At 45.3% G+C, this 21,763-nt stretch overlaps 1 protein-coding gene and 1 long non-coding RNA gene across 6 annotated transcripts in view; one reads left to right on the top strand and one right to left on the bottom strand.

Annotated features, from left to right (window-relative positions):
* ARHGEF12 (Rho guanine nucleotide exchange factor 12) overlaps positions 1 to 21,763 on the top strand; it is a 69,933-nt gene that overhangs the window by 20,177 nt on the left and 27,993 nt on the right. For 2 of the 5 annotated variants that reach the window (XM_085081753.1, XM_085081752.1), the window contains exons 2-9: positions 9,935 to 9,958; positions 10,684 to 10,772; positions 12,219 to 12,275; positions 18,398 to 18,496; positions 19,634 to 19,683; positions 20,419 to 20,476; positions 21,079 to 21,257; positions 21,629 to 21,706. In XM_085081753.1, the coding sequence (XP_084937879.1) occupies positions 9,935 to 9,958; positions 10,684 to 10,772; positions 12,219 to 12,275; positions 18,398 to 18,496; positions 19,634 to 19,683; positions 20,419 to 20,476; positions 21,079 to 21,257; positions 21,629 to 21,706 (634 nt within the window). Of the gene's footprint in view, positions 1 to 9,934; positions 9,959 to 10,683; positions 10,773 to 12,218; positions 12,276 to 18,397; positions 18,497 to 19,258; positions 19,297 to 19,633; positions 19,684 to 20,418; positions 20,477 to 21,078; positions 21,258 to 21,628; positions 21,707 to 21,763 lie in introns of those variants that run through there. The other 3 variants (XM_085081755.1, XM_085081754.1, XM_085081756.1) reach the window with 2 other exon arrangements.
* Positions 15,948 to 18,401, bottom strand: LOC146427513 (uncharacterized). Its single transcript, XR_014856382.1, has 2 exons — positions 18,132 to 18,401; positions 15,948 to 17,381 (listed from the first exon to the last, which is right to left on the bottom strand). It is a non-coding gene; the product is annotated as an uncharacterized LOC146427513 (long non-coding RNA).

Below are 21,763 nucleotides of genomic sequence, written 5' to 3'. Positions count from 1 at the left end.
TGCCTTGGTTACCTCCATACCCTTCCACATACCTTGGACAATTTGCTGCACTCACCTCTTAGCAGCTGGTAGCTTTCCTGAGTAAATATTTGTTTGGGTGGGGTTTTTTTTCCTTCTTTATTTTTTTTTTTCTTCTATTGCTTGTATTTTTATTTATTTTACGAGACCCAAGAGGCAAATACTAATACAAACACTTTCAGAGGCCTATTAATAGCTCTGCTTGACTCACAGGCTGTTCTCAGGATCTTGAGCCATTTTACAAGGAGCTTCACTCCTGCCTTTTTATCTTCCATTTTACAGAAGAAGGAACAGGGCTTGATGTTGCTGAGAAATCCTAATCCCCTGTTCTGCTCCAGTCTTTTCCAGTCTCCCTTCCTGGATTTCTGCTGTGGTTGAGATGGAGGGGAGATGAAATGGGAAGGAGCAAAGCATGCCACGAATGCCTGTGTACATTTTTTTTCCCCTCCTCATGCAATGTGTGCTATGTGCATCTTTTCTCTTGTGCTTTAAGGGCCTGAGCTGCATTTCAGGGGAGAAATGATAAGTTTGCATATCCCAGGAGCCTCTTTATTTTTCTTAGGCCATTTGAACAACTGAGATAACTTCAACCTCAGTATGTAGCACTGCTGATCTCTTTATAGCTCAGCTGACAGCACATTTTCTTTTTTTTTTTTTCTGGAAATCCTTTTTTTAAATTTATTTTTTGGAAATAACTGCAATGTATGGTGGAGAAACTTTCCACGGATGCTTCTAAAATCTGAAGGAATGCTGGGACAGAAACCCTCCTGGGGAGGTGTGGAAGCCAGCAAGGTGAAATGCTCATTGAGTTGCATACTTTGAATTTAGGCTCAAATAGTTTGGTTGCCCTTGGTGTTTGTATCCACACGAGTAAAACTTCACCAGAATGAGCTGTGAAGGACTGAGAGCTAAAAATACACTGTACAGGTTAAGCAACACTGTGGTAATGATTTCTTGATTCTCTCCGTGCTGCAGCTTTCCTTTGTAAAACTGTGGATCCAATTTTTCCCTCGGTGTAAATTAAGCCACTGGGAGCACTTTGCCTTTGGGTGGTTTAAGACATATTAGCTGTAAATTAGTTTATGGCAGCTGGGAAATATTTAGAAGCTTTGCAGAGGTCAGAGGGGTGGATGTTGTCTGCACATCCCATGCAGAATGGGTGTAATTTGGCCAAAGGTTCAGCACTCCATGGCAGAAGGGAAGGCAGGGCTGGAAATGCTTTTGGGTTGAGTGTCTGCTTAGCTTTGAACTCATAAACTGCTGGTTGTGATGAGCAGGCAAGGCTTGGCTTACATTTCCAGAGCAGTAAATGCACATGAACCTTTATAACAACCTAACGAGGGCTGAAGGGAAATTTAAATTAAGTCAAGGTGCCTGCTGACCTTGTTTGTCATAGGAGGAACTTAATGAAACTTGGAGTTTTGCAGTGGGTCAGACAAACTGATAATGCCTTTGGAATGTGTAAATCCGTGGGGGAAGGTGAGCTGAGCTCTTGTGCTTCTGCTGATGTTGTCAGGTTGGAGTTACATCTGTGCTGGGATAAATCACAGAGTCCCAGGATGGTTTGGGGTGGAAGGGACCTTGAAGCTTATCCAGTGTCACCCCCTGTCATGGGCAGGGACACCTTCCACTGTCCCAGGTTACTCCAGCCTGGCCTGGGACACTTCCAGGGATCCAGGCACAGCCACAGCTTTTCTGTGCCTCACCACCCTCACAGTGAAGAATTTCTTCCTGATATCCCATCTAACCCCACTCTCTGTCAGGCTGAAGCCATTCTCCCTGTCCTGTCACCCCAGGCCCTTGTAAAGAGTGTCTCTCCATCTTTCCTGCAGCTCCTTCAGGTCCTGGCAGGCCACAACTAGGTCACCCCAGTGCTTCTCCTCTCCAGGCTGAACCATCCCAATTCTCCCAGCCTTTCCTGCTCACCTTGCTGGTCAGTGACACATCAAACCAGACAAAGCTCATCGTGCTGAGCAACACACCAGCTTGGCCTTGTCAGTTCTTCAAAACACCTTCTGAGAGACACACTGGGGGAATCATAAATCTCCAAGCAGGTTCTTCATGCACACTCAGTGCTTCCAAGCCGTGGAGGTGTGGTGTTCCCGTGCCAGGCAGCTGCACTCACTCCCCAGAAATGTGAACTCTGGGCCAAATACTGCCCTGTGCCTCTGAACCTTGTACATATATTTGCAGAACTTAAAGCTGCCTAATTGGAGGCAGCGTTAGGCTATTTGGAAAGCTACATTTCCAGTTGTATTGCGTGTGTTGGGGTTGGTTGGTTTTGTTGTTTTTTTTTTTTCCTTTTCTCTCCTCCCTTTCTAATTGCTATCTTTTGCTGTTTTTAAGGACTGTTTCCACACCAGGCTCGCTGCTGGTTCATAACAACCACAAGCTGGGTATGGCATTAATAAGGAACTAGGCTTGGTGCCTAATGAAATGCAAGCAGTGCTGCACACGCTGGGGCAGCACGAGTGATCCCCAGCCCTGGGTGTGTGTGTGTGTGTCAGGTGAAAGCAAATCCTGGCTTTGGGTCCCTCTGCTCTGTTTAGGGAAAAAAAACTGTCTTGATCCTTTGATTTTTTTTTTTTTATTTTTTTTTTTTTTTTTTTGATGGGTTTATTTCACTGGAAAGCTGTTGCAGCTGCCGTGTAGGAGGAGCAGTGCTGCTGCCACTGAGCCAGCTCTGCATTGCAATTATTGGCAAGCAAAGCAAACATTTCATTTCCCCGTAATTAGCTGCAGTTTGGGGAGGGCAGGTTAATTTGGACTCCACGCCCTGTCTGCACAAGAAGCCCCAATGCTCGGTTAGAGTCTTTCACTCTCTGGGCAAAGGGGTTTGAAAGGGTTTTTTAAAAGTGAAAGCTGGAGGAATGAATCACAACAAATGTGTTCTGCTCCTCTTCCTTTCTGTCTTCCAAGCAGCTGAAGCTCAGGATGCAAAGATGATGTGGAAATGTGGAGAAAATGGGATATTTTGGGGCTCTTCTAGTATGGCCAAACTGCATATTTCAGCTGCTTTTCCTTGCTTCAGGGAAGCTTGAGCTCTCTGGGCCTGGGAATATTTGTCTCTGGCCTCCTTGAAAATAAATAAATGAGTGAGAAAACTGGGTCATAACTTCTGAAGTCACAAGCTTGACCTTTCTCCTGTACCTGGCCACTTGTTTTAAATGCAGTAAAAGCTTGCAGAGGAACAAATCATGAAAGTTTCTTTTCTGCCATACACGAATTTTCCTTAAATTTTTGTCATGATAACATTTTCTTTTCAGAAAACCCCTTGGCCTTTTTCAGCATTTCTGGTGCTTAATTTTTTCCCATTTCAAAGCTGTCAGTTTTTCTTTCCCAGGGGTGAAAACTGCGAGATTCACTAATTTGTAACCAGTCACGTTGGGAAACCAGTAGGAAATCATCTGGGATTTGGCAACCTCTGTTCCCCACCAATTTCTGAGCAGGGTTTGTACTTGCTCTGAGCTACATTCAGTGGCCAAACCTCATCCCTATTACCCAAATCTTGCTTTCAGGCTGAATCTAAAGGCAGGATTAAGGAAACACGAGCAACCTGGTTTATTTATGTTCCCTCCAGTGCCCCCTCCCCATTTTCATTTGTTTGGCTGCATCCACCCTGTTGTAGGGATATTCAACAATAAATAGCCTTGTGTGACAACATCAGGGCCTGGAGAGGGAAAGCTGCTGCTGCTGAGCCTTGGAAATCAGTCAGGAGTGGAAGAACAGCCCTGCAAATGCTGCTGAAAATGTCTCTGTCCCTCCCCTCTGGAGAGTTTCTGGGGACTGAAAGTTCTTGCAGGGTCCTGGCCTGAGCAGCAGAGCAGCACAAAGGGCACATTGAGAATAGCTGCTGGGGAAGCCCTCCTTCCTTGCCTGCCCAGTAAATGCACTTCTTTCTCCATGAAAAGCCCTGACATCAGCTCTTGGAAAAATCCAAGTGCTTGTGTCATGGAAAATAGCTGAGGCACTTGCTTGGGCTGGGAGTGAATGACTGAACTGTGGATGAAACTTCTCTGGAGATGCTTTTCTTCTCCCTTTCCCGAGGGTTGCTGTTCATGGGGAGATTGAAAACCTTCCTGTCTCAGAGTTTTCCAGGGGAGGATAGTGAGGGAAGAACTCCAGCTGGCTGTGGTAAACTCAGAGTACCCTGCTTGTCATTTTTACAGGACATACTCTGATGATACATTCCTGTATCATCAGGAAATTCCATGTGTGGAGGCAAATCTCCAAATTCTTGCTGTTGGTTTTATGGTGGAGATTTATCTTTGCATTCTGTTTTTCTTTCATAATTTTAAGCTGGGTTTTTTTTTTTTCCCTCTTTCTCCCTCCTCACACTGCCACTTTCTCTTCACCCCTCTTGATGAGCTCCTCACCCACAGCCAACCTCAAGAAGGAAAGAGAAATCTGTATATAAATACTTCATTTTTTAAAGCTCGAAAAGGAAGCATCCTGTGAAGGAAAGGCACCATTGGAATTCTCTTTCCCTGTAGAAATACCTTCCTCTTGGAGTCCTGACCCTCCCCATCCTACAGATGGAACTTGCCAGCCTTCCAGACTTTGATTTTTATCAACTTCATCTTAACCTAGTTTAAGTGTTTCACTCAGCACGTTGGTTGCCATAGCACCAGTCCCTTGCATTGATCCATATCCTGATCCATCAGGAAATATGCTGATGGGCTCTGTTGGCTACTCTGCATTTTCCCTCCTAAAAGGAGAATGGAATGCTGCATTCTGGTTATGGATGGGGACATTAGTGGCCTGAAAAATGATAGAATATCGAGTGGGAGGCATTTGCTGGTGCTTTATTGAGGCAAATGCAGCGCTGAGGCTGCTGGGGATGTTGAGGGGGGGTTGACAGAAGATATTGGCTCTGTGGGGTCTCCAGTCACTTCCCTAAATTCCCTGTGTTCCTCCTCCTGCTCGTGGAGCTGTCAGCAGTGCAAGGTTCCTGATGCCAGGAGCGATTCCTCCATGAGTCACTGTGTCAGCTGTGCTGCCTGCCTCGGCCTCCCACCAAAATAACACGGAGCTTCCAGTGCCTCCCTCCCTCCTTGCAGTCCCTGCCATCCATCCCTGAGCTCTGACAGCTCCCAGGAATCCTCCCCATTTTAGCCCTCTTTCCCTGCTCCCTGTGTCCAATCTGTTGCCATCAGTTTGCAGTGGGTTTTGGGGTTTTTTTTGGCGTTTTTTTAGGAAAAAAGCTCAGTGGTTTGCTGAGCTGCTGCACTTGATGGGGAAAGATGAGGCAGCAGAAAGCTGCTCTGAGTGGGTTAGTGCAGAGGGGATGGAGTGGATGTGTTGGATCAGTTCTGGCCCAGCCTGGCTGAGGTGGTTTTTCCCTGGATCCTCCTGGCAGTTATCTCCTCTGGCTCTCCCCCTGCCCTGTGCCCTTTTCCTTGGGACACAAAGCTGCCTTAGCTCCCTGCAAAGGTCATGTTGGTGCTGCTGCAAGTCAGCACTCCTCCCTGATCCATTTAAAAACCTGCTCTGGTGGATCTGTGCCTCTACAGCTCTGGAAAACAGACTCCTTTCCTTGGTTTTCTCTCATTCTCTCTCTTCCAAGATGATATTCTGGGAATTATCTGCAAGATAGCATTTATGACAATGCTCACTGTGCTTTCGGGGCACTTCAAACCTATTTAGACAGAAAATGCAGCATTTCTCTGAATTCTGTCAGCATAGGTCTGATCAGGGTGTTGAAAATAAAATTTAATAAGAATTAAAGGAGCTGCATGCTTTAGGAATAGTCATGGAATTGTTCAGTGATTTTTATCTGCCACCCAGGAGCAGAGTTGGTTTTTTCCTGGATCTGTTTGGGGGATTTATGAACAAGAGGAGAGAACAATCCAGCTCAGCCTTCCCAAAATCTTGAACACTCATCCCTGGGAGTGTCCAAGGCCAGGTTGGAGCAACCTGGGGTAGTGCAAGGTGTCTGTGCCCATGGTAGGATGACTCAAACCAGTCTGGGATTCTAAGTATAACTGTGGGTTAAAGCCACTTTTTCACAAAAATCCATGGACCAAAGGCTTCTCATTGACTTAGGACTTGTTGGAAACATCCTGAATTAGGATGAGATTTTAAATAGCCATAATTCAGGGTTTTTACTGGGAGAACTTTGAGTTAACCTCTAGTTTTCCTCTTCTCTTTCTAACTGTGTTAAAAAAGACAAATGATCAACCCTGGGCTATTTCTCCTCTCTCCTGAATTTGGCTGTGTTTGCTGCTTTTCTTTCAAACTCAGAATTCATTCCTTGGGTTTTTCCTGCAACAAGCAACACGAAACTAATAAAGCACTGGAGCAGCTTCTATTGCAACTGTTCACCTCCTAATTAAAGATGAGTTCTGTCAAGCAAGCAGTTTTTGGCTGTTCTCTCCTGCATGGGTTTCACAACATTTCTTACTCATCTGGGCACAAGTTGGAGTAATTTCTCCTTGCATGGTGCAAACACACAAAGCTTCATTTCAGGCGTGTGAGCAGCCCTGGGACTAAAGTTAGGCACATGAAGAAATATTTCCAAGGTTGAAACCCTTGTTTGAATCTAAATATTATTCTCTTTGATCAGCTTTTGAGATAGCAGATAGTTGAATTCTGGTAATATTTTAGTAGGGGAGGGGGAAAAAAATAAAAACCCAACATGGTTATCTGGATGCTGTGCTATTTATGGTCAGCTATATTTTCAACCTCCTGGGCTAGAATGGAATGCTTTGTACTGCTGGAAGCTGGGAATCCTTCCTGCTCTGGTGTGAAGTCTTAAAATTCTCTTTTTCTGCTTGGTTTCGAGGTGGTTATCAGGCACTGGTGGTGCATATGTGTGAGCTAACCTGAAATACAATGTTTAATCCACGGTGTTAGTACTTGTAGGTGTATTTTCCTCACTTAAATAGCTTTTCCTAATGGAGCATGACTAGGAAGACACACTTTTGAGTAATTTGCTGCATTTAAATGACTTAAATTATTCAAACCCCGGCGTTTTAGGAACAAAAATCTGCCTTGGCTTTTAATTGGGGCTGGTGTTTGGGAGAGTGGAACAACTTGTTTGAAAATGTGCTGATGTTCATCAGTTATCAGACAAAATGTCTACAGGGTTTTTATCGTGGAGCCTAAACTTGCCAGCTCCGTTTGGAATTGAGGCTCCAGCTGTTCACCACACCCTGCTCTGCCTCCTTGCTGCTGTTTACTGCAGGAGGTGAAATAGATTTGAATTTGAATTATGTTGTGCTGGGTGCTGTAGAATGCATTTGGATGATGTTGTGCTGAGGGGATTTTCAAAGCTGCTTTCAGATTTAATAATATTTCCAAGTGAAGATCAGTTGTGCTGAAATTCAGGTAAACTCACAGAAGCTGCTCTGTGATTTTTTGATTGGATTTTATCAATTTTTGCTTGGCTTCCTGCTGTAGTGACACAGAGGTTGGGAAATGAGGAATGTCTTCCAGGTAGTGTTGAGGCAGGGAACTGGGAAAAAAGGAGGAATGTGGTGCTGAATGCTCCCAGCAAGGAGTTTAAATCACTATTGTAGCCTCAGTTCAGCTGCTTCCCACCTTGAATTTCTGTGATTTCATAGCTCCATGCCTAAGAATTATTTCAGGTGCAGGAGGGAAGGTTTTTTTGGAGGAAGCATTGGGCTGGAGTCTCTTCCAGGGAGGAATATTCAGGAATATTCCCTGAGCCCTTACACCATCCAGCTGTGAGCACAGTCAGGGATTAGCACCAAGGGGATTTTGGCTCCCACCACCCCACAGGAACTTTATGTTCACCAATAGTGTCAAAACACATTTAAAAGGGTCACCAGAAAAAATTCCAGCGATTTCAGCGCTGCTTTATTTACAAAACCTTTAGGGCTCCTTCCTAAATAATTCATCACCAGCCTAGGTATAATAAGCAAAAAGGTTTTGCATAACTTCTGGACCTGAAAAATAGGACATTTGTGTTTCACAGGTAACAGTGGGTTCTGAACAGCCCAAAAGGTACCACAGGAAATTCACTTGGTGTTACCCCCAAACTCTGCCTGTTGCTGCAGGAGCAGAGCCTGATGAGAACCTCATAAATACGAGGATAAAGATTGTCACTGAAATCTTTCATTAAAAGGCTTGTTAACAATGTTAGGGTTTTTTATGCAGCTCAAAAGTTCAAATGCATTAGATAAAAAAATAGGATATAATTCATCCTAAGCGTCTTTCCCTGAATTTTTTTTTCCCCTTTTTTCTGCTTTTCAATGAACCACTTGATTGCTGTACATCTGTTGACTGCTCAGAGTTCAGGCAGGGCTGGATTGGCCTGAGATGACTTTGGTTTGCTCAGCTTTGGGATTCAAGCTCTGCCCTGCACCAAGTCCTCCTTCAGAGGCTGAGATTTGGAAATGGGAGGATGGGATGCTGAAGAGCTGTGGCTTTGCAGGTAGAGCAGAATGAGGAGAGGATGTTTCTAACCTGAATCAGAGTGGATTTCCCAGACTTCTCCGATTCAAACAGAGCTTTTGGGGGCAGAAAGAGAGAGGAATACATCTTCTTGCCTCCAATTAATTACCTTTTTGCTGTTTCTGCAATCCCAGGCCCTACCTTCCCCCTTCCTTTGGAAGCTGCTGCTGTAGCTCAGCTCAATTCCACGCTGTTATCTGAAAGATGGCAAGTGTCTCGCTGGCTGTAATTATTTCCAGGAACAGGCAGACAACATTTTAATTTCCCTCGCCTAATGTGTCATCAGCTGCTGGTTTCAGAGTTCCATATTAGTGCATGTTTGCACAGGGCATTGGCATGTGGGAGCTGGCCAGTTTTGGGTGGATCCCCACGGCATGGCACAGGTCTTGCTCCAGGAGATGATTAGTTCTGCTTTGCAGGTCGTGGGGAGGGAGCTGTGGAGCTTTAGGGCCACTGCAGGTGGAGGGGAGGAGGTGACAAGGGGAGCATTTGGGGTGCTGCTGGAGGGATTTTGGTTGGAATGGTGTGGAAAACTGGAGGAGCATGGTTTGATTGTGTGTGCAGGATTGATTTCTTGGATGGGGAATTGCTCAGTTCACAATGACAGAAATGCCACATTCCTTGGTCACCTGCAGGGTTGGGGACACCAAACCTCCCTGGGCAGCTCCTGCCAGTGCTCAACAACCTTTTGCCAGGAGGAAATTCCTCCTTTCATCCTTTCATTGCTGGGAGAAGAAACCAAACCCCACCTGGCTCCAAGCTCCTCCCAGCTCAGTCTGACTGGAGCTGCTCCTTGTCACTCTCCTGCCCTCCTGGTGTCCCTTTTTAATCCAGATTGACCATGGGACTCTTGGTTGGTACCAAATGGGTCTGTTTAAACTGAAAACATAAAATAGAATTTAAAAGTTAATGGTAATTTATTGCCCTGGTAACTGCTGGGGTGTTAGAGTTGTTTGGGATTGAGTTTCTTCCCTCGAAACCCTCACCCAGCAATTCCTGGAAAATCTATATAAACAGAATTTTCCAATGCATTAATAAGTACATTATATATCTATACCTATTATCCATTAATAGATATAATCTATTAATACTTATCTATTAATAATCATATGTATATATCTAGGGGGAATTATCAGCTATAAATCATCTGTGGAGTCTTCATTTAGAACAAATTCAGGGGGAAAAAAAATCCTAGATCTGTAAATCCCACGTGTTTTCCTCAGTTAAAAATACAAATATACTTTTTTTCTCCCTTCAGCTGTGGATTTGTCGCTTTTGTTATCTGTATATGTAATAATACTTGGAATAGGTAATATAATTTTGGCTTTGTTGCAGTTGTTTGAAAGATGGGAAGTTCCTGGAGTTCCTTGAAAATAAAGATTGTTTTCTTGTGGAGGTTATTTACACAGAAATGTGAAATAACTGTATTTAGTGTTGATAGCAAACCTAATACTGAAACCCAAAAGTTCGTTAAACTTCTGTTCTTTTTCCTTTTCAGGTTTCCTCTCAAAAAACCTTCAAGGTGAGTTCCTGAAATTTGATTTTTTTTTTTTAAATCTGTATTTTAAATTAGGCTGCAGCATTTTTGCAGGGGGAACGCTTTTAAAAGTTAAATAAATAAATAAATAAATATATGTACACACAAACACAGCTTGTAGTGCCCATTACAGATGTGAGGAAATCCATATCCAGATGGGGATAAGGTGCCACAAATAGATTTGTTGCTGGGTCCTGGGCGCAGTGGGACATTCTGTGACATGGCTGGAGGCTCATCTTACCTGCGATTTGAGCTGCTCAGGCAAGGGGACACTGCTGGGACATCATGTGCAGGTGCTTCCTTCTGGGGAGCTTCTAAATCTTTAATTTTGGCATGCAGAGATATTCAAAGGCTGCTGGGAAAGGAGGGAGAGTCAAGATTTCAGGAGGGTTTTTTTTTTTTGCCGTGAAATTTATTTCGCTTTTAAAATAAAATATGGGCTGATGCTGAGCGATAAAGAGAGTGCACTTGCTGTTGCTAATTCTGAGGGTTACCAAGGCTGCTCCTAGAACCTTGGATCCACTCCCAGAGATTGCAAGGGAGATCATTTTCCCCTTTGAATCCAGCCTGGGAATAAATTTTTCAAGCGAACTCGAGCTGCCTGCGCTTTAATCTGAATTTCTGGTGAGCAGGCAGAGCTGGGTGAGGTTCTTCCTGAGCGGTCTGGGCTCTGGTGTGAGGATTTTGTGCTTTTTTTTTTCTGTCCCCAGACATGGCAGCATTCTGAGCAGAGAGTCTCCAGCTGACAAGAAGCAGAAGGTTGAACGCTGCAGCAGCACCCACGACTTTGACCCCACAGGTAAAGTCCTAAAATTCGGGAAAAAATCCCAACAAGAGCGAAGGGAAGCAGAATGAAAAAGGGTTTTAATGTGGTTTTGGAGCTGTGTTACCCTGTGTGGGCATTGAGATGGATGTGGGCTTGATTTTGAACACTAATCATCAACCTGGATTAGTGTATCAGTAAATAATTATAACAACTTCCACTTTCACAGAAGTCAGGAGGCAAAGGCTGTAATTAGCTGTGAGGAGTTCTTCAGTCAAGTCTGGAATTGGAGATGTGGTTGGCTCAGCCAGGGCTGGGTTTCCCTCTTGGGGTTTTAATTTTTGGGGCTTTGTTTTATTCTTGAGTAGGTTTTGATCCCTCTCTTGCCACTTGAAAATTGAATTGGAGCTTTCTGACGTGACACATTTTAAGATAAACACCTCATTTGAAAGGATTTGCTATCCTATTTTTTTCTTCAGCCTTCCCAGAGGTTAAATTAGGGAAATGAGGGTGCACACAGGGTTTTTATTCTCTGTAAAACACTAACCCAATGCTTGCCCTGTTCATTAAATGCTTCCAGGCTCCTGTCTGAGCCTCCCAGCCCCATGCAAGGTGCATTTTTCCTGTCTGTGCATTCAGGATTTTCCCTGGGGCTCGGGGAGCCCAGGGGAGGGGAGTGGAAGGGTGGCACAACTTGTAGGAGCTTTTTGGGGTTTTTTTGTGCGCAAGGGTGATGTTTATAAACCACCCTGCTCGTGGTTTCTACCACTGGCTGCATAACTCCTTCTAGTGTGCACAAAATAAATGAAAATGGGTTTGAAATGCCAGTTAAAAACATCCTGTGAGGGAGAAAAAAAAAACCTGATGCAGTGCTCATCTTTGCTTTGTCCTTTGGGATAGGTCATGTAGAATTATTTCAGGCTGGGGGAGGTCTCAGGCTGGGAAAGCATTTTGTAGAAGGAATTTAGTTTCTCCAGAAACAAACTTCAGGAATCCTCTAATCTTAATTGGAAGAAAGTCACTCCCAAGTTGAGAGCTGTTACCTGGCTTGATAGGTGAACTCTGCCCTGCAGAAAATCCTTTCCTTTTGAAGAGGTGAATTCAGGATGCTGAACTCTACTGTGCCTGTGTTGATTATTTACTCTGGGGAGAAACATTGCCACAGTCTCTGTGCTTGGACTGGTTTTTTTGGACTGGTTTTTTTATCTGTAGTTATTGCAGAGAACTCCTTTGATTGATTGTGTCCTGGATCCTGTAACAGACTCTGTGTGGTGTTGCCTGTGTCTTCATGTATTATTCACCCCTTATTCCAAGTGTTCCACCTGTGTTTTGTTCCCATCTTATTTGTGTTTTGCACGATTTAACCCGATAAATCCAAATCTGTGTTTTTCATGAAGTTTTTTTTTATTTTATTTTTTTTTTCTCATGTTTGGTCTCCATATTTTCTATATCTCTCTCTCCTTTTCTCCTGCTCTCGTGCAGATAGCTCCTCCAAGAAGACAAAGTCTAGTTCTGAGGAGAGTAGATCCGAGACGTATGGTAAGCCAAAGCTGCAGCCTCCCCCCTGGGCAGCTCCTGCTTCTCCTGTCTGTGCATCCCAGGCTTTTCCCTCCCCTGATCCGCATGGTTGGCTCTGCAGCAGGGACTGACCCTCCATCCTGCTTCAGTTAGCAGCTTGTAGTGTTGCAGTGGCTGGGATTGGATTGAAACTGAATGAAAATTGGTTTAATTTGGCACCCCTGAGGTGTCGCTGGGTGCTGCTGGCAGTGTGAGGATTCAGTTCAAGCAGTTCATCTTTCTGCGTTGTTTGTAGGTTTTCTCTGTCAGCTCCTTTCATCAGAAATGGAAAAACGTGTTGGGAAATCATTTAAATAATGTAAGGATGTGAACTTCTCTGTCCTCTGTCCCAGAGGGAGTGAGTGACCTTGGAATAAATGTCACAGAGCAAGTTTGGGATGGGAATATCCCCAAGTGTCCTTCCCAGTGACAGACCTGTTTGCTCCTTCAGTCTCAGGGCTGTGACACTCCCCAGCCTCTAATGACTGACTCCATTGCCAGTCTGTAGAGATAATTGCATTCATACCTTAGAATCTGGAAGGTAATAAGTTTTCACAAGTTGTTTTTTTGGATCATATCAGCATCTTCATACCCCTGGACCTGGGCTGAATTTCATATTTTTCCAAGTGTGCATGTCTTGGTTCCAGCCATGGGTTGCCTTTCTTTTGCTTTCCTGGCTTTTTAAAAAATTATAATTATTTTTAAATTCATGTTTAAAACAGTCTGTGACACTTTGTGATTTTAATCTGTTCAGAAAATTGCTGCTGCTTAACCTGCTGGGGGATTTTGGCTGCAGTGACTCTTCCAGAGCCATCAGCTTTATCATTCCACTGGAATAAAGCTGCCAGGTGTTCATGGCTGTGCTCCAGCTCCTTAACCCACCTCTGGAATACAAAATTCAGAGTTTAAACCACCATAGGCATGTTAGGAAAAGCTGGTGCAGTCTGGGGAGGTGTGTCCTGTTCCTTCTGTGAAAATGAGCTCTCTTTACATTCCCTGCAATTTTGAATCACACACTTCTTCTATTTTTTTTTTTTTTTATTCAAGTAATATGATAGTCATGTTCCTCAGGGTGTGAGAGTGTTCCTGCAGGAGCTGTAAACAGCTTTGCAGAGAGCCTTGATGGAAACCTGTCTCAGGGAGAGCTGGCTTGCTGCAGCTTGTCATTCTTCCTGCCACACTTTGAGGAATGAACAGGAAAAGGGTTTGAACACTGATTTTGGGGTGATTTTCTGGTTTTTGAAGCCTTGTTGGGTTAGTCAGGACAACCAGCTCTCTGTGCTTATTTTTCCCAGTGCTGTTTCCCTGTGAAGAGGAATGAGCACACTTCTGGGGAATGAGCAGGGAATTCAGTTGATTTTTGGGGTGATTTCCTGATTTTGAAGTCTTGTTGGGTTGGTCAGGACAACCAGCTCTCTGTGCTCATTTTCCCAATGCTGCTCTTTCCCCATGCAGAGCAATCAGCACACTCCTGAGCAATGAGCAGGGAAAGGGTTTGCACACTGATTTTGGGGTGATTTTCTGATTTTGAAGCCTTGTTGGGTTAGTCAGGACAACCAGCTCCCTGTGCTCATTTCTCTCAGTGCTCTTTCCCCATGAAGAGCAATGAGCACACTTGTGAGGAACGAGCATGGAAAGGGTTTGAACACTGATTTTTGGGGTGATTTTCTGATTTGGAAGCTTTGCTGGGTTGGTCAGAACAACCAGCTCCCTGTGCTCATTTTCCCAATGCTGCTCCCCTGTGCAGAGCAGTGGGTTAATGGCAGGAAACATTTGCTGGCTTTGCTGGAATGTCAGTGTGTTTATCCTTCTCCCCAGCCTGGGCAGAGCTCAGGCTTTCCATGTATTTCAGACACAAACAGCACTTCCTACCATCAGCTCTGACTTCCCCAAAGCTTCCTGCAGATGCTCCTGATGGATCCAGGATCTGTGGGAGAGCAAATCCACTCATCCTTCCTTTCCAGTGGCCTTGCCCTGCCTGCCTTTGTCTGCTTTTCCCAGCTTTCTGTGGAATGTGTGGAGAACTCTGCTGTTTGCTTTGGATGGAGCCAAACTATTCCAAACCCTACAAGTAGAAATACTGTACTGATATTTCCCTGGCTGCTGACTGGATGGTGGTTGGCTGCTGGGAAGGGGATAATAGGGAAGGCTGGAGTGACAGCAGGAAAAGGAGGTGTGGTTTGTGTGGATGTTTGTTTTTCACCTCTTGAAATTTTTAATGAAGGAGCCAGGATTTCTTGAAGTGGCTTGGAGGGGCAGAGTGGTCAGGGAGGGGAATTGTTCTGATGTGCAGAAGGGAATTTATAGTGACGTGAAGCTCACAGTGAGATATTTTCTTTCATAAATCCAACCATCTCACACTTGTATATTCAACAAAATTGAGATTATCAGGAGAGAGACTGAGTGTAGTTTGTTATGCTGTAATTTGCTAATTAGTGCCATTTAATATTTTTTTCTCAAAGGAGAATTTTCATCTCTTCAATGAACTTAAAGCTCAAAGTAGCTTTCAGGGTGGTAGGTGAGATAGCAGTTTCTCTTCCTTTTTCCCATGACTTGGTTGCTCTCCAAAAATACCTTCCTTTATATTTAGCAATCATCAATTTCTGCCCCAAATATCAGCCTGGACTTGACACCAACTCTTTCACATATTTTCTTGAACTTTGTGATGAATTTTTGATTTTTTTTTTCTTTTAAAATCCCATGCTTGAGACATTTTTAAATTGAGAGTTACTGTCCCAGGATTTTTTTTCTTTTTTTTTTTTTTACAGTTCTTACCAGCTTTATGTCTTTATGTTGTGGCCTCCATTTCTCCAGATAAACTAGCCTTTGTAAAAGTTCTATTTCTCTTTGTGGAGCAGCATTCCTGACAATATTTTATAGGCAGAAAGCTTCCCAAATGAAGTGAAACGCTTGGACACTCTCAAAACCCCAAGGAGTTTGCTTTTTTGTTTATGCAATGATTCATTTCAAATCCCTCTCTTCGACTGCATTTTCCTCTGGTGGCCTCATGCCCCCAGGGGAGGTTTTAGTTCCCAAATCTCAGCTCCTGCAGCCTTGGGAGAAGGAATTCATGTCCCATGGAATCCCAGGCTGGTTGGGGTTGGAAGAATCCTTAAAAATCATCTTGTTGCACTCATTCCATGGGCAGGGACAGCTTTGCTATCCCATCCCAGCCCCATCCTCTCCATTCTCTAAGGTTTTTAGAATCAACTCCTGCTCTGTTTGTTGGTAAATCCTGTATTTTGCTGAATAATTTCTAAATAGGACATGCAGGAAAGAAAAATAGAACTGATTTTCACCAGAGGAGCTGTTGGAAGCCCAAAAGTGTCAGGCCAGGCTGTTGGAGACAATTCCTGTGGCCCTGGGGTGGCAGTGACCTTGAGAAGTCCTGCCTTTGCCCTTCCCCAGCATCCCGAGGGCTCTTGGAGCAGAGCTGGAGAAGGGAGAGGGACGAGTGCCACCTACTGAAGGGTGACTCCTCTCGCCTTGCCTTGCAGCTCTTCCCTCTGCTTTCATTTTCATTTTAACCTCTTTAACTCCAGCACACGTTTGGCTGCTTTGCTCTGCTCCTGGCTTGAGGCTACACCTCAAGTTTGGGGAGTTTTCATCTACATGAGGATAAAAAAAATTGAGATTTATTGGGTTTTTTTCCCCCCACCCAGAATTTTATCAACCCACTCAAGACATAGACATTCTTGATTTTAAAGAACAGTTAAGTGATGTCTCCTCCCTTCATAACATATTGTCAAGTGAAAGCAAGTGTGGGAATAAGATTATTATTGATTTGATTTTGAGGACTGTCAGTGATGAATTCTGTTGACTTTGTAATACTCACTAAGTTTCAGCTGGGAAAAGTGAAATATCATGGTGAGATATTTCAGAATGAGCAGAGTTAAAGATCATTTAAAGGTTGGTTCAGGCAGGGCTGATCTGATCAGCTATCAGAGCTGATCTGCTTCTGCAGGTCACAGGAACCTTTCAGATAACTTCATTAAAATCACTATAAAGTGTATCTCAGGCAAGCATGGGATCTCCTCCACCTCATTCCAGCCTTTTGTGTTGGATTAGGAAAAGGGTTAAGTGTTTGTTCCTTATCTGAAGGGAGCAAATACAAGAAAAAGCAATTCTGGACTAATTTCAGGTCAAGTTGTGCTAATTTCAACTGTCCATTCTGAATTTAAAAAACGGCCTTGGGTGGAATTGAGGCTTGTGGAGTGTGAAAGAGTTTAACTTGAATAAACTTAAATTAAATTATACTCTGTCAGGTCAAGGGGGGAAGCTTATCAGTAGATCGAAGGATTATTGCTTCTGGAGAAAAAAGCAATGCAGTGGAAGAGCAGAGTGAGGGCTCTGCTGTGCCTTTAAACAAGGCCAGACCTTGTGAGTCAAAAGCTGAGTTTAGTGCTTTACTCATCAAACCTGTAGGGCTGGCATGGAGCTGGAAAGGAGCTGTTTTTCTGAAATAGCACAAGTTCCCACACCCCAGCCCCGGGCATCATTCTTGGGAAGTGAGACTTGAAGAAGCTTGGTCATATAAAAAAAGGGGAGGTGCACAGGGGAGAGGCATGTTCTTCATTTCTCCGTGTGCAGAGGGGGTGAAAAGTGGGGGATTTTCCCTTCCATCCATTGCCCAGCCCTGCACAGTGCCAGCTAGCCCATGATCTGCCCCTGGCAGCAGGGGAATCACTGGGATGGGATGGTGCTGCAGAAATCCTGGAGGACTTTCTCCATTCCTCCCACACCCATTTTCCTGTGCCACACTGGGGAACAGGACTGGCTGGGCAGGCAGTTTGCACTCCAGGCTCCTCATTTCCATGGGGAGTTGCTGCAGAGAAGTGAAAGGAGCCCTGGTGGTTTGGGAGCAGTGGGTATGACTCCACGTTCTGCTACAATTCAGCCCTTAAAACTCATTCCAGAAAAGCCAGTCTGGCTGGGACAGCATCTTCTCAGTTCCCTGGGTTCCCTCCATCCTAAAAACTGCTGCAGTTTTGGAATCTGATGTGGGAGAGCTCTGATTCTTGAGAGATTCTGATTCTAGGGAAAGCCTTGATTCTCGAGGTGCCAGTGCAGGAATTTTGTCTGCTGTGCCTTTAGAAATGGAAAAGCAAAGCAAGCTGTTAGAAATTAGGGTGATGTAAATAAAAGAACATGATGGGAGCATTTTACAGAGTTCCTAAAATCACTTTTTAGGGTGAGAGCTCCATTGTGGGAGGCTTTGTGCAGCTGCTTCCAGAAAAGTGCTTGGCAAGGAATATTCCAGGGCTGCTGCTTGTTTTTTTTTTTCTTTCCCTGAATTTGTTTCCAGGTGAACAAAAGGCATCCCCAGCATTCCACCTGGTCACAGTGCTGCACCTACTAAATGAATTTATCTCTGCAGCAGCATTTATGCTCACATTATACTCAGCATACCAGGAAACAAAACAAGTTGCCTTTGATGTCTCACAGAGTTAAAGGAGGAGCAGATTCAAGCTCCTCTGCTGGGATTTTGGCCCTGAAATGGTCTTTATTTCAGAAGTTCTGTTCGGGGCAATTAATGTGGTTTGCATGTATTTACTTCTGCTGTTCTGGCTCCGTGCAGTATTTCTCCTAGAACAGAAGTGCCCCAGGAGGAGATTTTTTATGAGAATTGGGAGAATTTTGCCTGATCAATAGATCTGTTTTAGTCCAACCCCCTCATATTAGTCTGAGGGATTTGTGCTTCTCTTTCAGAGCAGCTTGTAGAAGATGCTTTTGGTGGTGCAGTGGCACCTGACAGCCCTCTGAGTTATTAATGCAGACAAAGGGAAACTCTGCTCATTGGTTTGGGTGCTGCTGCTCTTCTTTAAAAGCTGCTTTTACCTGAGGTTGTGTCTGATGTGCCAGAGCTGTCTGCACCTCTGTGAGATTCCTCTGCCTTGTGGAGCTGCAGCAATAAGCTTGACCTGTCTTGACATCCCTCTCCATTTCTGGACTGCTGCCCTGTTCCTGTCTCTCCTATATTTCCCTCTGCTGTGTCGTCCCCATTCCTTTGAGCACTCTGTGATTATCTGGGAGGATAAACTCTTGGACTGATGCCTGGCTTGTGTCTCTTTGTGTTCCTCTCCTGTCCCTGCTGTGTCCTGCAGGCCTGGTGCAGAGGTGTGTGGTGATCCAGCGCGATGAGAACGGCTTTGGGCTGACGGTCAGCGGGGACAACCCTGTCTTCGTGCAGTCTGTCAAGGAAGGTGAGAATTGCTCCCAAAGTAACCCCCAGCTTCTCCCCAGACTGCCCCTAAACTGTCCCCAGACTGCCCCCGAAGTGCCCCCAGACCACCTCCCAAATGGCCCCCAAACTGCCCTCAAAATGCCCTTCAGACTGCCCCCCAAAGTGCCCCCAGACTGCCCCATAACTCCTCCCCAGACTGCCCCCAAAATGTCCTCAAACTATCCCCAGAGTGCCGCCAAAATGCCCTTGAGTCCTAGTGCCCCGACTGCCCAGATGCCTGAACCTCCCTGCTCCCAAACTGTCCCAGATGCAAACTGCCCCCAAAATGCCCTTCAGACTGCCCCCTAAAGTGCCCCCAGACTGCCCCTGAACTCCTCCCCAGACTGCCCCCAAACTGTCCCCAGACTGCCCCCCAAACTGCCCCCAGACTGCTGAACTCCTCCCAGACTGCCCCCCAAACTGCCCTCCAAAGTGCCTCCAGATTGCCCCTGAACTCATCCCCAGACTGCCCTCCAAACTGCCCTCCAAACTGCCCTCCAAACTGCCCCCAGACTGCCCCTGAACTCCCCAGATTGCCCCTAGACTGCTCCTGAACTCCTCCCCAAACTCTTCCTAAACTGCCCCCTGACTGCCCCCCCAAAATGCCCACACACTGCCTCTGAACTCCTCCCCAAACTGTCCCCAGACTGCCCCCAAACTGCCCACACACTGCCCCTGAACTCCTCCCCAACTGCCCCCAAACTGCCCCCCAACTGCCGCCCAACTCCTCCCAAACCTGCCAGCCATGGGTGGAGAGCCCATGGTGGAGATGCTGGAAATGTCTGTAAGCTGGAGCAGAAAACTTCAAAAATCCTCCTGGGAGGGGTGGCTGTGGCTGGGGAAGGGATGTGCAAGGGTGGGGTGGAGCTGTGGGGATGTAGGGAGGTTTTTCCTCTGGATTTGGAGCTGATCTCTTGCATCCCACGGGGAGGAAATGATTCCTTGTGGCCTGGTGAAAGCAAAACTGCTCCAGACTCCATGCCCAGAGATTTTAAGCTGATAGAGGAAGCTTGGCTGAGTGCAGGAGTGTTTTGCATGTTTTACAGAAGTCTTAAAGCCATTTTTGCTCTAAATGATTGGGCTGAAATGAGAACTGACTGATTTTTTGCCTCTCCAGATGGAGCGGCTATGCGAGCTGGAGTGCAGACAGGCGATAGGATTATCAAGGTAAGGGCATTGCAAGTGGGAGAGAAATGGATCCTTTGTGTTGAATGAGCTCTTTCCCTGGAAAAATAAATGTCCTGGATGTGTCTGCTGTGATGTTTGCATGAGGAATGGGCTAAGTTCAGGGTTCTGAGCATGGCCTTCCTCCAGATCACTCTAATTTCAGAATTTCGTGGGCAGGTTCAACATCCTACCAGGTTTAAGTATAAGAAATAAAATAAAAATGGCAGGGAAGAGAAGGAAAAGAGAGTTGTTAATAATGACCTGTAAATAACTAGCCTGCCTGAATTACTGTTTCCTCCTAGCTGCCCTCAGATCAGTGTTCTTTTTTAGTCCCAAGCAAGTAAGAAATCAAGTCAGTCACTTAAAAGACTGTAAAGTATTGCTGCAAAATGCAGCAGCAGCTCCTGACACAGATAGAGCTGGGATTTCAAGCAGGCATTGAATTGAATGAATTAAATTAGCTACCCTGTTGTTTTTCTGCCCAGGCAGAGATGGATTGCTCTTTTTTGTTTGTTTGCCTGCTTGGGTTCTTCTGGTGTGTGCACTTTCCTTTTTGCAGAGCTCTGCTCGCTGAGATAAACTGTTAGAAAGATAAATTATTTATCTGCTAATGTCTTGAAAGACACAGTAATGGAGATGGGGGAGAAGGAAATGCTGCTCCTCATTCTGCTGCAGTGTTGGGAATTGCTTGGAAATCAGGAGCTAAACACAGAATTTTCTCCTCTCCCTGCCCAGGTGAACGGAACTCTGGTGACACACTCGAACCATTTGGAGGTGGTCAAGCTGATCAAGTGTGAGTAAAAAGCTCTTTTGTCACCTCTAAAGCATGACAGGCATCACTTGGAGGGCCCTGTGGAGTGACAGGGGTGAGGTCAGTGCTGAGAGATGAAGGGAGGGTGTGAAACAGGGAAGTGAAATTGGGCTTATTTTGACATCTTCAATTTAAGCTGCTGCATTCTCCTGCAGCTTCTACTTAGCTTAATGTTTGAATTGCCATCAAGCCTTGCCTGGGTGCTTTCCCATCTTTTGTTTCCACCTTAAATACCACAGCTAGTCAGGCACTTAATGCACGCTGCTGTGTGATACCTGAAATATGTTCTTGGTGGATTTTCTCGTACAAGGAAGGAGGTGGTGGTGGTTCCTTCCAGCCTGGCATGGTTTATTTTGTGTTTGTGTGCTGCCAATGGGACCTGCTGGGCTGGAAATTGGATTTCCTGCTTTGATAAGGGATGATTCTCCTGGAAGTTTTTGGAATAACTGAAATTTAAACGGATTTCTAAACCACTCTCAGGTTGGTTTGAAGGAGGAGTGGTGCGAGTTTTGTTCTCACCAAGGGAAATCAGAGCACCAGGGACATGTCCAGCTGTGTGACCTGTGCTGTCCTTGTCCCCACAGCGGGTTCCTATGTAGCTCTCACTGTCCAGGGGCGCCCACCAGGGTCACCCCAGATTCCCCTGGCGGATTCCGACGTGGATCTGGCAGCTTTTGGGCATATGTCTCCCATCATGACATCTCCCCACTCGCCTGGCACCTCAGGAAGTGCAGAGAGGATCACCAGCCCGGTGCTCATGGGGGTAAGATAAGATTTCAAGCTTTCTTTCCAAATGAAAAACGGACTCAGGTGTTTTTGGCCTGATTTATTTTGCGCTTCAGATCGGCGTTGGGGTGTTTATGCTGTCAGTGGGGATTTATTCACTTGGGGGAAAAGCATTTTGCAAGTAAAAATATCCAGTCCTATCTGAGATATTAGAAATACAGGTTTTAAAACGGTGATAGCTACGTTCAAAATTCAGAAAATTCATAGGATTTGGAAATTTGAATTGATTCTCTTAGGGCTTTTCAGAGCCCATGCTTAGGAGTAGGTGAAAAATATGCATGTCCATTTTCCTTACCTGCCCAGCTCCACCAGATAAACCCCACCCCTTAACCTCTCTGTATTTCCTAGGAGGAGAATAACATTGTCCACAGCCAGAAGGTGGAGATTCTGAGGAAGATGCTCCAGAAGGAGCAGGAGAGGCTGCAGGTACTGGAGTTGTGCAGGCTGGAGAGGGCTGGGGGGGAAAGGCTGCTGCAAGGTGGG

This window comes from Lichenostomus cassidix, chromosome 24 (assembly GCF_008360975.1).
Source record: "Lichenostomus cassidix isolate B80296 chromosome 24, HeHo_3.0, whole genome shotgun sequence".
In the NCBI taxonomy this organism is placed as follows: Eukaryota; Metazoa; Chordata; class Aves; order Passeriformes; family Meliphagidae; genus Lichenostomus; species Lichenostomus cassidix.
This window is presented reverse-complemented; position numbering and strand designations above follow the sequence as displayed.